Consider the following 18,673-nt stretch of genomic DNA (forward strand, 5'->3'; position numbering starts at 1 on the left):
GCTCGAGGAATGCGGGAGCGCTTGCCTGCGTGAGGGAGATTGGTGACAGAACCAACAGAATCAACCTGAACTCATAGAAAAACAAGAATGCCCCCAAGACACCTGCACCCCCCTCCTGGACCACTCTGGTATCAACACCCCCAAACCCATCCATACCAGCTAACAAGACTCAGAATCGGTGCAACCCTCCAACCTGGACCAAGAGCAGGATGGGACAAGAACCTGCACCACACTACGTACACAGGTTTGTATTTTTGGCTGAAGATGAAAATGTCTAACATAGATTGTTTTGGTTCTAGCAAACAATAATAATAGTTGTTAAAATCCAAACACACATAATGAGATCACTCTCTGTCAGTATGTGTAACATTCTGGGTCTGGGCTCCTCTGTATTTGGGCTAAAGAGAGTTCAACAACATTATTAAATGCACTGACATCATAATCTGACAAGAGACATTGTTTAGGGGAGACTTGACCACCCACTGTCCCCCTGGTATCGTGAAGCTCATTGTCCTTTAGCTTTCCAAAACCAGAATCAGTTGGGACTCCGGGGGGATCGGTGTATGCAAAATATGAATTCCTTATGCAAGAAATTGTATATGGTCAATATAGCGACCATATCTTATCAGCAGATGGTAATCTCCAAGGAACAAGTAATAGGTTTCTTCCACGCTGAAAAATGATCAAATGATTGATGAACCCAAGTGATTTGAAAGAAATGTTAAACAACTCAAAGCAAGGTTGTATAAGGTTAGGGGAGCTGTTTGGTGTGTAAAACACCTGGTTGCAGCAGTGTGGCTGTTGTATTTGAAATGCTATTGAGCCATGAAGACGACCCACCTATCCCAGTGTATTACTTGTAATGTTACCTTCAGAAAATCATAAAAAATAAAGAAAGGGCCCACAGCCACAGCAAGGTTGTATGAGGTTAGGGGGCCTGTCTGGTGTGTAAAACACTTGGTTTCAGCAGTGTGGCTGTTGTATTTGAATTGCTATTGAGCTATGAAGAAGACCCACCTATCCCAGTGTATTACTCGTAGTGTTACCTTCAGAAAATCATAAAAAAATAAAGAAAGGGCCCACAGCCACAGCAAGCTTGTATGAGGTCAGGGGGCTGTCTGGTGTGTAAAACACTTGGTTTCAGCAGTGTGGCTGCTGTATTTGAAATGCTATTGAGCCATGAAGACGACCCACCTATCGCACTGTGTTACCTGTAGTGTTATCTTCAGAAAATCATAAAAAAATAAAGTGGCCACAGCCACAGCAAGTTTGGATGAGGTTCGGGGGCCTGTCTGGTGTGTAAAACACTTGGGTACAGCAGTGTGGCTGCTGTATTTGAAATGCTATTGAGCCATGAAGACGACCCACCTGTCCCAGTGTATTACCTGTAGTGTTATCTTCAGAAAATCAAAAAAAAAATAAAGGTTCCATAAACCAAAACAAAGCTGGGAATAGTCAGATGACCTGCTTAGTGTGCAAAACACTTATCTGCAGCATTGTGGGTGCTGTGGTTTAAATGCTATTGGTTTGTGAACAGAATACCCCTATCCCAGTGCATTGTGCCACATTAAATAAAAGCAAGAGAAAAAGAGATTCAGAACACAAAGCTGTGTCAGTGTTTTGTGTAAAAAGTCGGTATGAACATCATGGGAGCTGTTTTTAATAAGCTGCTGAGTAAAGAATATTTTAATCTTCCTGCTGTCAGTAGTATTGTGAATATAGTTGACCCTTACCTGAATGAAAACAGGGCGTAAAGGAAGGGTTTCAGAAATCAAACAAAGTTTTATTCCCATTTAAAAAAAGGTTTAAGAAAAGGTTTAAAAAAGATAATTAGCTCACTGATAGTTTGATGTAAAGGCTGTGGAAATATCCACAAGTCGTGGTCTTTAAAATGCATTTGGTTTGACGGCGTTCTGTGCTTCCATTGCGAAGATATGGACAAAAGAATATTCGTGCTTGGTCAAAAAAATGTCATAAAAACGAAAAGTAAAGGCTGAGAAAGCATTCACAATGTATTTTATACACAAAGCAAGCATTCTCGAAACTCTAAGAGGTTTCGTGAAAGCGCTACAGGCGTGCCAAAATCGTTTTCGAACTTCGAGCTAACTTTACCCCGGTCACTTGACTTGATAGTAAGACTTATGCCAAGTGTTATCGCTGGAAACAGTAAACGGAACGCCAACTGTGTGCAAGCTGTAATACGGGTTGTGTGCCATCCTGGAATTCTTTTTCTTTTTCAAAAAGATTTTGTTTGGTATTAGCCTGTCTGAAAGCGCTACAGGCGTGCCAAAATCGTTTTCGAACTTCGAGCTAACTTTACCCCGGTGTCAAGTGAAAGTATTGCGTTCAATGTTTAAAGAGGAGGCAATGTACAACCTATGTACGGGACATGTTTCTGCAGCTTCACATCAAGAAGAACATACTGAAAGTTTGGAAAGCCGTGACGTCTCTTCTCGCAGAAACGGCGAAAACGATACGCGTTTAACCTGGGAATGCTTACTTACGGAAGCGCATTGCTGCCACTAAGGAAAACAAAATCCTCTATAAGGAATTTTCTCGTACGAGATAGTAATTCCCGCGTACTTTATGTGGTCATGCGACAGCACGATCGCCATATATTACCTCTATCGCTCCGTGCGGAGTTTTAAGCAGCGGAGCTGATTGCAGGTATAACTGTGCATAACAGAGCAATCATTGCTTTGATCTCTGAATCCCACACACCTGGTTGCGATGCTTATAATGATTCTGTTTATATTTGCTCAAAATTTCATGACTTTATTATGACTAACCCCAGTCGAAAGTAAATACGTACACAGTAGCTTCTACATGCGGTCAGTGCACAACACAACAGGTTGTGTTTACTATGAAGTAATCATTGCTATCTCGTAATCTCGTAAAATGGGAGATTTGTTTTACCCTTGGTGGCAGCAATGCGTTTCCTTATTTACTTATTTACTGACACGGCCTTGTACTTCATGTATACAAAAGACAGAACACGTGTTCCTTTAGATTGTTTTTTTTTTCCAAAAGGAGGAGTGTGGAATTTTCTGCTGTTATTTAAGTCAATGCTACTTTGCACTGGACAATATTATTTCATATTGAGGCGTCCTCTCCTGGCATCAAGGATGAAGAGTGCCTGGCTGGGGTGCGTGGCGGGGGGCAGGACAGGAGCAGTAGTCGTGGTCAGGGCGGGGACTAGGAGAGCCACTGGCCAGTGCCGCTGACCATTCTGAACGGGTGTACACCCTGGATAGGTTGCCGGGGTCCCTGTAAATAGTTATCCCAGTTTTGCAGCCCCTTTTATATCTGTACCCACTTACCACTCTATACCATGTACTGTACACGAAATGACCCCAGAGTGTTGTACCCTGTTCCTCTCTTTTCTCACTTTCTCTGTTGCTGGTGCTGAGCCGGACGCATGTCCTACTAATAAAGCGCTGTGGTTTTAAAAATCCCGACTTCCTGTCTCCATCCTCGCTGACCCCGTCTCGTTACAATATACAGTACAATGCTGTATTCAGTATTTATATAGTAGGCACCATTGTTCACAAATGAACTATTGTGTGTAAAAGCAATACATGTCTCGTATATAAAAGATACTTTTCTCTATAAACGCAATGCTATCTCCTATAAATGAGATATTTCATCATAATAAGCCTCCGTACGCTTCCGTGCTCCACTGTCCGCATTTCTGTTGTATTTTACTTTGTCTTTGTGCAATCACAATATTTTCCTGCTAATTGAACAAGAAATCCAATGACACATATTACTTTTAAAGCATATCTTTATTGCTTTATCTAAGTGCAAAACTGTAAATGTGATTGTTACCATTACAAGTGCAACATTCGGGCATTTAATGTACAACTTAAATCAGAATGCAACTTCTGACAGTTTACTTAAAAAAGCAACAGTAAACTGTAAAAAGTTCAATTACAGCTGAAGGAGAAGCAGACAGAAAAATAAAGGTTTATTTATCCCAGAACTCCCTGTGGATTGTAATTTATGTGATGTGAGTCTTACAGTAGTTGTGTATAATAAGGTACTGTACAGTATATACTGCATCTGAAATGCAAGTGAACAGACTGAAGACTCTCCTTCAATTCTCCTACCATTTCCTGCCACTGCTGGTAACTCTGCTGAGTCACTTCCAGCACAAAGAATAGCAGTTGGTTACCTCAGCTTCAAAACTACATTAATCTTAATACAGGCTGGAACAGTCATACACAATCTGAAACACTGCAATTGTTTTCCAAGAATAATAGCTTTTTTCTACCCAGTGAGTGCAGTAAAATATTATCGCAACAGTACAGTACTGTACGTGTATTTACAGCAGGTGAAATACTTGGTAGGATGTCTTAGTTATCATTTTGCATTACTAATACCTCCATTTCCTGGGAAAGCAGAGATATTATAATTTCCACATTCAATTAAATAAAAAAAACTTTCTGAAAGATCACATACTGTATGAATCCATAGTATTTTAAACATTGTTCTGCTTTGTTAAGCTTTGTGTTCATCTTTCACTCTCTGACTTCAGCACATCTCTCTTGTTTTGCTGTGATCGGTACAGACAGATTCAACAGACAGGCTTAAAGTAATCTTTTTCATAGAGATTATTCCCAAACTACCACAAGATCCATCTGTCACAAGATACTGTACAAACATTAAGTGGTGACATTCCTTAGAGAAAGCATAAAGACAATTGGAGCATAACAAGCTGACAGGAACAAGGAAAAACATGTGGTGATATCATAAAAAAGCTGCAACTTTGTATAAAATCATATACAAATATCATATACCCTAAAATCATCGTGGCTGAATTAATTTGTGGACTCCAAGGAATGTTGAAAAGGTCAAAATACATCTTTGGCCCGATTCGGCTGCAATGATTAGGGATTAGATAACATGCTTACATCTTTATAATGTGTACAAAACACCAGCAAGTAACACTTTCTCAAATCAAGGAGACAAAATAAACATGGGAGGTATTTCCAAAATACAGCAGCTTCAATGTTACTGTATGTCTGGAATTCTGACATAAGTAAACTGCATCTTTCCAATAAAAAAACATGTAAAAACATAATGCCTAAGTAACCTAACCCCTGGAAAGTTTTTTTTTGAGTTGGGTAATCACCCTGCCCCCATTCAAGAGCAATTCATCCCTCACACAGACCTCTCCAATCTTATAGTGAAAATTAAGATAGAAATGTCCAGCTCTCGGGTTATATAGCAGTATACTATCTGGTATGTACTGTATGTTTTATAAGGTTTATACTGGCATATACTAGATGTATTATAAAGGTCACACAGATGTTCACAATTGGGTGAAGTTTAGTAGGAGAAACAACACCAGACGAGTAATAAACACTGAGTAAACAGTGTTCGGTATGAATCTTTTCACAAAGTACTTGATGTTGTTATATTTAAGAAAGAGGGTAGAATCCTAGATTCAGTGTGAGAACAAGCTAAAAAAGTAAAACTAATGCCTTACAAGCCGATCTTACAGGAGCCCAGGCAGATTAAGTTTCTTAAACCGTTTCTTATTGCTGATGTCAACATTCATCAATGCAGTAAAAACAGGAGTTTACCAACATTCATACAGCACTCAGACTAAACCTGGGTGCAATTAAAGAGCATATCAGATGTATAAATAAAATGGTCATTTTAATGCTCAAAATTACAGGTAGGATATTGTAAATTAAATTATGTTAGTAAATTATTTTCTAGATATGATATATTATCTGTGTACTACAGATTAATAAATAAAATCCAGACTCTGACACCTGGATAATAGTTTAGTATAAATAAAAACATAGTAATTAAAATCAATAAAATGGGGAATCACAAAATATCTACACAAATCTTAGAAGATGATCCCTAGAAAAAGGCCATTAAGATTAAGATTCAGGTGAATTAAGATTTCTGGTGGGAATTAAGACTAAATTAATCTGTAATTCTATTAATATGTCAGATTTTAACAAATATCTTTGAAAACGACCAGGTAGAGGTTTATTCCATGCTGAAAAGAAAACAGGCACAACGTTTCAGCTGTGGATCCTTCTTCTCTCACCTGAAACATGTCTTTTTTTCTTTTCCTTTAAGCCTGGAATAAACCTTTACCTGTTCCTTTGCAGCCCACACATGCTGTCGCAGCTCCCTACTTGAACTTCTTTTGTAATTGACAGTTCCAGAAATCTTCAGTGTCAGAAAATTAAATGTAATCTAGAAATTTGAATTCATTATCTGTGCACCATTACAGCACCTCTCGTTTCTCCGTCTCTCATGTAGTCAAAGAGTTAAACAGCGCAGCTGAGCTCCTCCTCCTGAGCTCCTGCCTGTGCCTCAGACAGCTGGGCTCTCCGAAACCACTGCGCTGTGCGCCTGGCTGGCTCTTTGCCACGGCAGGCAAATCTCCCCGGCCGCGCTCCGCTGCCCGCCGCCCCCGGGCTATTTCTGGCTGTGAAACTGGAAGACGGGGAGGAGAAAGCGAAACCGCTGCCGAGAGGATTTGCATATCGAGCTGCGCAGGTGCGCCAGCGTGACCGACGCGCTCCCGTAATAGACCAGCTGCAGGTGTGAGAGTCTTTCAGAGAGCAGCAGGCAGCTCCAGTCTCACAAACCATCACCCGTATCCCTTCATGATAGATGAATTGACTCTCTTTCTTCGGCACTTAGAATACTGTGCAGTTCCCTCAGAGGTTTTTAAAGACTTTAACACGATTAATATTAATATTCACACTGGCCATTCACAGTACAGCATGGTAATTAAAATAATTAAGATGAAACCCCCCAAAAAACCCCAAAAACATTAAAGGCTGATCCCTAGGAAAAGGCCAGTGTTCACACACTGCAAATTAAGATTGATGGTAGGTACTGACGGTTTTGGAAATGACTGTTGTAGATTCAGCACAGGTAGTGTCAAAGAGACAGTAGCTGGGTCCTGGAAGGTGAGAGACAGTTTATTAGAAGACTCTGTTAAATTGTACTTATGATAATGATAGCAGGGATAGTGTGGCCTGGCAGCACTGGGGTCCTGGGTTCAATTCTGGACGTGGGGTGCTGTCTGCGTGGAGTCTGTATATTCTCTTAGTGGTTTCTCTGGGTGCTCTGTTTTCCTGCCACAGTTCAAATACATACTGTCAGGTTAATTGGCTTATGGGAGATTGGCCCTGGTGTGAGTGTGTCTGTGTCTGTGTTTTGTGTGTCTGTGTTTAAGTTATGGTAGTGAGTAAATGATATCATAGATTCAGTCCAGCTCTTTAGAACCCAGCCTGAACTCCAAAAGGTGCCTTCACCGGTTGAGCCCTTTCTGTCGGACTGTCTGTAAGAGAAAGCTACAAGTACAAGTTAGAGGATGATCGTCTGCCCATTCTTACCACTTACATTTGCAAGTAGCTCCTTTAGATCTGCAGATTTTTTAAAATCTAATCACTAATCATTGAATTAATTAGGAACACCTTTTATTTGGTTTGTTGTTTATGTGCTTTGAAGTGACTAGACATTTAAGCGGAGAACTTGAAGTAAAAAACAATAACAGTGTCCAGTAGAGTTTAGTGAAAATGCACCTTGAAGCTTAAAATGGACCAGAGACCAAAACACCTAATGGCTTAAAAGGAAAGAAGGAACAAAGACACCTTTCTCTGAAATCTGAGTGAAATGCAACAGAACTCACGATGGTCAAGGCACAAAATATTCACAGCACTGCAAAATTCACTGTTCAGGTCTCCTTTCTTTATATATATGGATTGGTAACTGACTAACAGGGAACATAATGTTCATAGCCTTAAGCGCATAGTGCATAATCATAAGGGGTGCCACACTTATCTGGGCAGATGAAACTAGTGGTGTACCTCAAGGATGTGTTTTTGGCCCATCATCTTCCTGTTCCATATAAACATCAGCTTCAGGTATAGTTATCAAATTAGAGAGAGAGAGTGGTTAACACAGAAACAGGGAACTAAATAAGACTTTAAAGACAAAATCAGAAATTGGGAAGACACCTGGTATGAAATTTAACATTGTTAAGTGCACAGTGACACAGGCAGGTAGGAGGAAAATGTTGTGTACATTGTGTATATTAAGCATGAATGAGTCTGGGCTGCAGGATGTTACACACAAAAGAGATCTGGTAAATTGTTCTATGTCTTCATCCAGACAATATGGGGAATCAGTAAAGCAAACTGAACGCTAGAGTGTAGAGCAGGAAGTGTTGAATCTAATTCCAGGGAGGTTATACTCAAGGTTTAGAAGGCAATTCTAAGGCTTCATTTAGAAAATTGTTTTCAGTTTTAGGCAACATATCAAAAAGGAGAATGCAGTCTGAGAAAGAGTTAAATGAAGAGCAACAATAATAAATTCTAGTTTTAGTGGATTATCATGTACAGACAAGTTAAAGGAGCTAAATCTCATCAGACTAGAACAGAGGAAATTGAGAGATTTGTTCCAGATATACAAACTGTTATGGGTTATAGACAGATTCAACATAGGGACTTTTACACACTCAGAAGTCAAACAAGGATGCAAAGTAAGTAACTAAAACGGAAATAATACAGGATGGAAAATAAAAATCGATGCTGTAACCAAACTGTTCTGGATATCTAGAATATATCACCCAGGTGGTTGAGGCCCAAACTCTAGGCACATTTAAGAAAAAGTTTAGATTCAATTTGCTACTAAACTGACAAATAAGCAAGATGAGCCAACTGGCCTCCTGTTGGACACTCCTGGGTATCTCCAGCCTCCTCAGGACCCTGCTGTCTGACTCTCCATTGAGCTGGCCTGAGGTCTCATTATAAGACCATATTCCTTATTCTGATTTATATCAGATGTGATACATGTATTCTGGTGATATATACTTACAGGGTGTGTAAACATTACTACTACAGTGCCTTGCGAAAGTATTCGGCCCCCTTGAACTTTTCAACCTTTTGCCACATTTCAGGCTTCAAACATAAAGATATAATTTTTTTATTTTATGTGAAGAATCACCAACAAGTGGGACACAATTGTGAAGTGGAACGAAATCTATTGGATTTTTGAAACTTTTTTAACTAATAAAAAAATGAAAAGTGGGGCGTGCAAAATTATTCGGCCCCCTTGCGTTAATACTTTGTAGAGCCACCTTTTGCTGCGATTACAGCTGCAAGTCGCTTGGGGTATGTCTCTATCAGTTTTGCACATCGAGAGACTGAAATTCTTGCCCATTCTTCCTTGCAAAACAGCTCGAGCTCAGTGAGGTTGGATGGAGAGCGTTTGTGAACAGCAGTTTTCAGCTCTTTCCACAGATTCTCGATTGGATTCAGGTCTGGACTTTGACTTGGCCATTCAAACACCTGGATACGTTTATTTGTGAACCATTCCTTTGTAGATTTTGCTGTATGTTTGGGATCATTGTCTTGTTGGAAGATAAATCTCCGTCCCAGTTTCAGGTCTTTTGCAGACTCCAACAGGTTTTCATCCAGAATGGTCCTGTATTTGGCTGCATCCATCTTCCCCTCAATTTTAACCATCTTCCCTGTCCCTGCTGAAGAAAAGCAGGCCCAAACCATGATGCTGCCACCACCATGTTTGACAGTGGGGATGGTGTGTTGAGGGTGATGAGCTGTGTTGCTTTTACGCCAAACATATCGTTTTGCATTGTGGCCAAAAAGTTCGATTTTGGTTTCATCTGACCAGAGCACCTTCTTCCACATGTTTGGGGTGTCTCCCAGGTGGCTTGTGGCAAACTTTAGACGAGACTTTTTATGGATATCTTTGAGAAATGGCTTTCTTCTTGCCACTCTTCCATAAAGGCCAGATTTGTGCAGTGTAAGACTGATTGTTGTCCTATGGACAGACTCTCCCACCTCAGCTGTAGTTCTCTGCAGTTCATCCAGAGTGATCATGGGCCTCTTGGCTGCATCTCTGATCAGTCTTCTCCTTGTCTGAGCTGAAAGTTTAGAGGGACGGCCAGGTCTTGGTAGATTTGCAGTGGTCTGATACTCCTTCCATTTCAAGATGATCGCTTACACAGTGCTCCTTGGGATGTTTGAAGCTTGGGAAATCTTTTGTATCCAAATCCGGCTTTAAACTTCTCCACAACAGTATTACGGACCTGCCTGGTGTGTTCCTTGGTCTTCATGATGCTCTCTGCGCTTTCAACAGAACCTTGAGACTATCACAGAGCAGGTGCATTTATACAGAGACTTGATTACACACAGGTGGATTCTATTTATCACCATCAGTCATTTAGGACAACATTGGATCATTCAGAGATCCTCGCTGAACTTCTGGAGTGAGTTTGCTGCACTGAAAGTAAAGGGGCCGAATAATTTTGCACGCCCCACTTTTCATTTTTTTATTAGTTAAAAAAGTTTCAAAAATCCAATAGATTTCGTTCCACTTCACAATAGTGTCCCACTTGTTGGTGATTCTTCACATAAAATAAAAAATTTATATCTTTATGTTTGAAGCCTGAAATTTGGCAAAAGGTTGAAAAGTTCAAGGGGGCCGAATACTTTCGCAAGGCACTGTAGATAAATAGATGTGAAATGCAAAGGCTTGTTGCAAAATGTATACAAACTATGAAAGATTAGAAACAGGACAAGTAATGGCAGGACAAGCACAGAATTGTGTGCTGACTCTTTTTGTCACTATGCAGGAAAAACAATTGTTAATTTGAAAACACTGTGGTACTGTAGATCCTAGCGTGTCAGTGCTCAGTTTGCAACTCACAGTAATGTGAAAAGTTTCACAGTGTCAGTATTCAATACACATATAATATATATAATCTCTCATTCTTCCCCCTCCTCTCTATTCAAGCCCAGCTGTTGCTTCTCTTTGCTCTCCAGCTTTCAGTGCTGCTGGTTGTCCACCCCTGAGGTGGAGCCAGATCCCCAGACACACCTGTGTGTCTCCAGCCTCCTCAGGCCCCTGCTGTCTCAACTCTGCATCGAGCTGACCTGCGGTTTCACTGAAGTCTCTGTCTCTTGTGCTGCACTACTTTTTGTCACTGAATTGTTTGATAATAACCCATGAAAGAAGATTTTTTAATCCATCCAATCTACATATCATGTTATATAATGTATATTATATATTATTATGTACTGTATGATAATACTTGATATCCTCTCTCCCCAAGGATATCAGAGAGTCACCTTCTCTAATCTCCTTCAAATCCAGACTCAAAACCTTCTTCTTTAGATGAGCCTTTTCTGAACTGGTTCCATTCTTTACCCCTCTGCTCCTACTATACTTAGTACCACCATCCACAGTCTCCTCTGTATATTGTAATTGTGTTTTATCTTGTGTATTCTTTTTATTTATTGTTGTTGTCATTCTGTAAAGCGCTTTGAGAAGCCACCTTTAAAAGCGCTATATAAAATAAAGTTTATTATTATTATTTATAAGTTCTTTAATTTTTGGGTATCTTTGATGATGAAGATGTCAGGTAAATCAATTAAATTATTATTTTTATTGTAATAAGAAGACCCCCTGTCTTTCAGTTAAGAGCTGCCAGCTGCCTTTGATATGGATGCTCTCTGTGCCACAGGGTCAAACTGGGGCCTTTCTCAACCCGGAGATCTTATATTCCTTTTCAGAAAATCAAACGCATACAAAAAGAGTGACACAACTCCAGATTCTGACTTCAATATTTTATTTGAACATCTAGAGCGAAACAAACAATGAAAAATGTCCTAGACTACACAAACACACACCAGTTACCAGACAAGCTCTAGTGACGGCCGGAGGCTGAGACTAACATGCGAGGCTACTGAGCTGCTGCGTGGCTCGACAGGATCTGCAGACACACTGGGGCCGAGGGGAGGGCAGCTCTTCCCTTCTTCTCCCAGGACAGCTGCTGCACGGGGAGGCCCTGAGCCCAGCCGGGCCCGGCGCATCACGCCGTGGCGCCCGCGCACTGACTCCTGCGGACGCTGTAGGAGGCCGGCGAGTTGTCGTGGGTCACCGTGCACACGTACTCCTCCTTGGCCTCCCACTCGGCCTTGCTCAGCTTCAGGGAGCTGCTGCGGCTGAACTTCCCGTCCCTCCCCTCCTCGGCGCTGGTCAGGACCCCGCTGGTCACTTTGGAGCCGTCCACCGTCCACTCCACGCTGGCCCCCTCAGGGGAGTAGCCGCTGAGCAGGCAGAGCAGCGTGGCCAAGTTGGCGGATAGCTCACTGGGGGACGGGGGGAACAGTGACACTGTGGGCTTCACGCTGGCGCCAGCTAGGAGAGAGCAAGACAGAGCAGGGCAGAGAGTCAGGACTGGTGTCGAGCAGGAGACTGAGCCTCACTAACTTTGCACCAACACACACCACATTCTGCAACTTAGTTTTAAAACTCTATAGTTTTAAAACCCAATAATTAATATCAATACATACATTTTAAAGTTACACATATTATCAATGAGAATGCTTTCAAGGAAGCCCCTTGACATCCTCAGATAAATGTGCTACAAGTAGCCTAGTGAGCAGGACAGGTATCTGCTTGTTTAGAGCCTTTCTGAGGTTCTGATGACTTGTCACTGGAATCATGGTGCCTGAGTTCTCTGCACCAGGTGTCCTGGAGCAGCCTGGACTCCAAGCTGTGACCCTGAGCAGCCTGTTCACCTCTGATACAGAGAGAACAGGTCTGCAGAGTCAACCAGCCCAGTTTCCAATGAGTTCACTGACACTTAGACAGAGCCACCAAGTGAACTAACTCCCCATTCTACCTGCTGCTGAAATTCAGAATCAACAAATAGTTATTATTTTACTAGGATTGTCTTCATGAAATACTTATTTTGAAATAAGCCAATGCAGAATCTTCTAAACTTAAAGACAACATGTATTAATATATCTTCAGCACATATTACTTCACAGGATCTTATTACACATTATACTGTAAGTGTCAGTTCTCTGCGCTGTAAACTAAACTTCAGCAGTGGAGGTACAGTAATTGTTAGCTGAGACAGAATAATTTTCATTTGTTACAACTTGTGACAAGAATTGTGTAAACATAACATACTTGCAATGTATACGCACTTTAAGATGATTTTTAAAGTGTCTATGTAAATTGAAGTTTAATATTATCATTAGGCATTACTAAAAAAAACAACTGCGCTGGTTCTGTCATCTGTGTTCCACTTCATGCTTTACTGAGCAGCTCAGCAGAGGAAGATGTGTCTGAAGAAGCAGCTGCAACAAAACCTGAAGATTTAAGTTCAAATACCTTCACAAGATTCATTAAATAACTTCAAAGCTTTTGATCCTGTGCTGATCTGTACATTAGAAGTAATCAATTTCTATATTTATAAAATATAATTTATAAAAGACTTACCAGCAGTTTGTCCATGATTAAGTTTTCAAAAAATATGAATATACTGTAGGGCTTTATACTTATATCAACATCATTATTATTTTAATTACTACTATAAAAAAGATGATTAATCAACTGAAATTAATTTAATTTAATATTGAAAATAATGATGATGACTTGTAAATTCCGACTATATTCTGATGTTACCAGAAATAGTAGAACTTAAATTTTGAGAATTTATTTTTTTTAAATCATGTCTCTGTCTAAGGAGAAAGCAGCAGTATCTTTAGAAAACCATACTTCTCAACTGGGGTGAATTTTAAAATGCCAGTTAACCTCACTCTCAACAGAGACAGCAGCCTCCTGTTTGGTTAGATTATGTTGCCTACAGATCAGTATTGAAAAATAGCTTTACTTCTGAAGAAGCTCAAAACTGTCCAGCATATCCTTTTAAACATATTTAAAAACTACACTTCAGAGCCTAAAGAGGTTTTGTTTTTCTCTGTTAAGCAAATACAATAAATGAAAAAAAAACAGTTGTCTTCACTTGTCCTGTCTGAACGTGAAGAGCAGTGATAAAACTGCAGTCTTTATGTCAAATCTGACTGGCAATAGGAATTCAACAGAGATAGAAGCAGCAGTACTAGTGGAGTTTTGTCAGTTTGTTTTAGCCTGCATAGAAAATTAAAGTTTGTAAATGAAGCACCTGACCTTGACTTTTTAGCAACCTGGCACAAAATACAAGGATAAGAAAACAATAAAACAGATTCCAGTAACTGACACTTTGAGTGGAAATATTCTTACCTGTTTAAACATCATTAAAAAAAGAACAAACGTATTTTTGATTTGATGACCACAATTAAGAGAAGAAAAGCTGAGGTTTATTTAGAGTTCAGAAGACTGGAGCAAACTGTTCACTGAAGAATAAGACTTTGAAAGCCAACCTGAACACAGCGCACAGCTGATTGTGATTATTACAGCTGAACATGTCGCATAGGACACTGATTCAAAAGAACACATGTTCTAAAGTATAATGTAAAAGCACAGTCTGGCTCAAGGAGAAATGAAAGATTCTATACTGCTGAAATGTAAAAATTCCAGGACTTCCAACTCTGCTGAGTTGAGAGAAAGAAGAGAAGTCACTTACATTTCACCACCACCTTGGTTCCTTGTCCGAAAGTCCACCACAGTGTTTTATTACCATAGAGAGGCTGCACAAAAACCTCCAGAGAGAGCACCCAGCTCTCCAGTGCACTGCCCGCTCTATGATCACTTGGATTCCAAAACTTAATATTTCAGTTTAGTTAATGGTGATATTACTGTGCTGCTTCAAAATACCTCTTTTGTAAGTGAACATGTTGAGTTTGAGTCTTTCCTCTTTTGTTTCTATAATTAAGAGCATGAATTAAACTGTACATTCAGTTCTCTTAACAAAGAAAATTTGTGTGAAAGCTTCTTTTCCCTGTGAAAGAATCAGCATTAATTTCATGATCCAGCCCAGGTGACTGGGTCACCCAAGATCGTTTAGGATCATGAGAGAGGAAAATCCAAAGCAGCTACTGTCCTTTCAAGATTTCCCTCCTCAACCATACATATTCTGTTCTGTACATCAGTTAAGAATGACCAAGATCAGGAGGCACAAAGCACACTGGATCACAGTTAAAACATCATAAAAACATTTGAAAAGACAAGAAAAACCTGCTGAGTTGAGAGAAAGAAGAGAAGTCACTTACATTTCACCACCACCTTGGTTCCTTGCCCGAACCTCCAGAGAGAGCACCCAGCTCTCCAGTGCACTGCCTGCTCTATGTACTCACTATAGTTTAATACCTTACTTTTTGTTAATGGTGATATTACTGTGTTGCAGTTCAGATGAGTTTAAATACCTCTTTTAGAAATGAATATACTAAGTTTGAGTTTTTCCTCTTTTATTTAGGTGCCCAAAACAACTCTCAAACTCTATATTTACAAAGAGGGTTTTACAAAGGTTAGCATTAATTTCATGAACCAGCCCAGACGACTGGATCAACCAAGATCAGTTAAGAATGACCAAGATTGGGAGGCACAAAGCATACTGGATCACAGTTAAAACATCATAAAAACATTTGAACAGACAAACAAGCCTGCAGAGTTGAATAAAAGAAGAGAAGTCACTTACATTTGACCACCACCTTGGTGCCTTGTCCGAAAGTGTACCACAGTGCTTCCCTGCCATAGAGATGCTGTACAAAAACCTCCTGCAGCTGCAGAGAGCAGACCCTGCTCTTCAACAACTGCTTTCTGCCAATAATGCTTTTCTTTAAGCTTTGCAATTATAACATGTTATTTGTCTTTATCACATTTTTAAATGCACTTCATTTTCAAGGACAAAACATGAGGGCTATCACTATCTTAAGGATTCAAGTATGGATGAAGTGCAGGACACCTACAGAGAGACTTTCATAGGTTTCTGTTTCACAGCTAAATGTTATCTTCATTTTTTAAAAGACATCATACACGTTAAATGTAGCAAATAACAATTAAAATAGAACAAAGTATTATTGAATTGATGACCACTTTTAAGAGAAGAAAAGTTGGAGTTTATTTAGAGTTCAGAAGACTGGAGCAAACTGTTCACTTTGAAAGCCAGTCTGCTGTTGCATTTAAGCCAAATGTCACTAAAAAAGGACATCCTGCCTGAACCTGAGACCTGAATGTAAACTGTAAATTAAAGGTATCTGGGTATATGTATAAATCAAGGTTGTTTAATTTGTCTTTGCTGACAGAAGCATTTGTAATGTAAAATCTGTGCAGCACAGTATATCCACCAGATGCACTGCTGAAGTTTTAGTAGATTGTATAACACCTGGAGGTCATTTATGATCACAGACTATTCTTGACTCACATATGACTTACGTACAGTACAATTAACATACCTTCATCTCTTTCCTCAGGATTGTGATGAAATGTATTCCAAGATGAATCCCCAGTCCAATAAAAATAATAATTCTCCAGAATGTTTTTAAAAAACATCCAAAGACCACACATTCCAAATATGAAACATTGATTTCAGGTAAAAAATGCAGTTTCCAGCCAATGTAAGTTATTCCCATGAAATACAATCAGGAATGGACTTTGGACCAAGGAGTTTCAGGATCATTCAGTCATTTTTTGTAATATCCTTCAGGATTCATTAGAAGTTCTAAAGCAAAAGGTCACTCTGTGATTTATGGAATGTGTCCAGCATTCTTGTTGTTCTCTTAGAAACAATTTTAGCCCAGTGTCTGTTCCTGTCTTGTGTGCTGCTCACTCTGTCCAGCATGGATTGGACAGAAGCCATGTGTCAAAGACTCATTTCATTTGACACAAAGACCAAATCAAGCTGGATCTCCAAGACTCCATGATGATGTCTCTCTTTGTATTTATCTGATTATGTGTCCCACTTCCAAAGTTAATGAGTCAGGAAATGGCCTTTAATTCCTCATCCCGGATAAACACAGAATTCATTCAATTCTTCTAGGGCACAAGAGACAATATTGCTCTTGGCAAGTGATAAATATCCTTGATCCTAATGATGACTTTAGTAATAAAAGAAACTGCTGGTTGGATAATCAATATGATCCATAATCCATTAAGACTCTTTCAAAAGATTCCTCCTCCATGTCATGGTCAGTGTCTTTCTGCATTTCATTCAGATCTTGCCTTGACTAGGTAAGGATTTCCTATCCTGACACACCACCAACAAAACAACATTCCTCAGTAAGAGCCGTGAAGAACACAAGCAACCCTTGTAAGGCTGGAGTACTGAAGTGATCCTAGAAGATTCTCCCAACAGATCCCCCTGGTTTCTGCCTGGTTTACCAATTAATATATATCTTATGGTCCTGCAGCCTTCCTGCCCAGTGCCAGTGTTTCAAGAGGACAGAAACTGTGCACATCGAATCCCTTCTTAAATTGTAAGTTCAATGGTGCTTTGCACTCACAGGTGTTAACATGGGTTGTTGACTATGGCTACAGTTGAAATAACAGTAATTAAATGCACCACAGATAACAAACAGAAAAAAGCCATTCAGGCAACCTCACTATGTAAAACAGCGAGATCACATATTAGACTGCAGAACCATTGTCTGTGAACTTTGATTGAAACTGTCTTTTTTTTGGAGGAGAGATTGTAAAAGGCTTGATCTTCCCTTTTGTATGTGTACATACTGTATAGTGATGTACAAGATGTAACCGCATGATGTGGTGAAAAGCTATATTTTTTCTCACATTCTCACAATTGTGATCAAGAAATAAATTCAGTGTTACAAAAAAGCAAAGTAAATGAAAAATCTAGATAGATTTCACAATTGTTTGTGAAAAAAACCTGTCTTCTGCTTTCTTCCTGTATCCCCAAATTCTAGTTTGGAAAAATGATAAACTCTCAAGTTTCAAGACTAAAACTGGAAAAGTTGGGATTTAATTAATGTTCAGTTAATGAATCATACAAACGAAGTACTCCAGACAGGTTAGCCTTCTCAAGTTGGAAGAAATTGCACAAATTGTAAAATTCTATAAACCTATTTCTTATATTCAAAGTGGATTTTTTGTTTGCTGCTCTAAAAATATTGCCTGGCACCTCTTTCACTGCAATTTTGTTAAGACAGGTGTGTGTATTTTTCAGGGTATCTGTGAATATTGTCACGTTTTATTCAGTAAGGTGCTTGTAATGACCTCATACAAAAGGAACAAAACAGGGGCTCAGAACCATTGAGTCACATTGCAAATTGGGATATAGTCTGGGGTCAATGCTGTAGAACACACTGAAGAACATCAGACACAATCAAAACCACATTTCATTCTTTAAAACTGGTGAACAGAAGAGCTTTCAGCATGTACATGTAAATGACAGATTACTGATCTTCTATCTACTGATCTACTAAAACTACCGATCTACTATCCCAACAGGTTAGTGATCCACTAACCTAAAATGATTTGTATTAACAGGTAGTTGCCAGCACAGCAGCAGACATTTGACAGCAATGGGTTTTTAATCTGCTGCTTGGAGGGTCAGTCTTCACTCTGGGATGAGCCGAGTGTGAGTGTGTATCATAGCCCACTTTACCACAGGGCACACACACAAGGGAATATCCACAGGGAATAATTCCCAAGAATTAAGAGTACTGAAGGATTCTGGAGTGTTCAGTTAAAATCTGTCTTAACCCTCCTGGCTGAGGGATGACCTCCTGGGCAGAGGACGAGAAGGCTGAGGCCCCCCTGCAGAGTGAGGAGTGACCAAGGGGCAGCTGCAGATGTGGAGATGGGGTGAAGGAAGGATGTAAAAGATGTACAGTATGTGAGGGAGAAAGGGGGATCACATACAGTATTTATAATGTTTTAGGTGAGGAAGTGACAGTCAGAGGTGATTTTGAATTAC

General features: G+C 39.8%; 1 long non-coding RNA gene and 1 gene segment (V, D, J or C); one reads left to right on the forward strand and one right to left on the reverse strand.

The window, feature by feature from the left end:
• LOC148647109 (uncharacterized) overlaps window positions 1-18,673 on the forward strand; it is a 63,895-nt gene that overhangs the window by 14,930 nt on the left and 30,292 nt on the right. The gene's annotated exons all lie outside the window — the stretch shown is intronic.
• Window positions 11,619-16,214, reverse strand: LOC148647110 (Ig lambda-3 chain C region-like). The segment is given in 3 exon segments: window positions 11,619-12,207; window positions 15,437-15,521; window positions 16,194-16,214. Coding segments are annotated over 3 exon segments (420 nt in total).

The sequence above is a fragment of the Lepisosteus platostomus genome, chromosome 16, assembly GCF_059453375.1.
Source record: "Lepisosteus platostomus isolate fLepPlt1 chromosome 16, fLepPlt1.hap1, whole genome shotgun sequence".
Classification (NCBI taxonomy): Eukaryota; Metazoa; Chordata; class Actinopteri; order Semionotiformes; family Lepisosteidae; genus Lepisosteus; species Lepisosteus platostomus.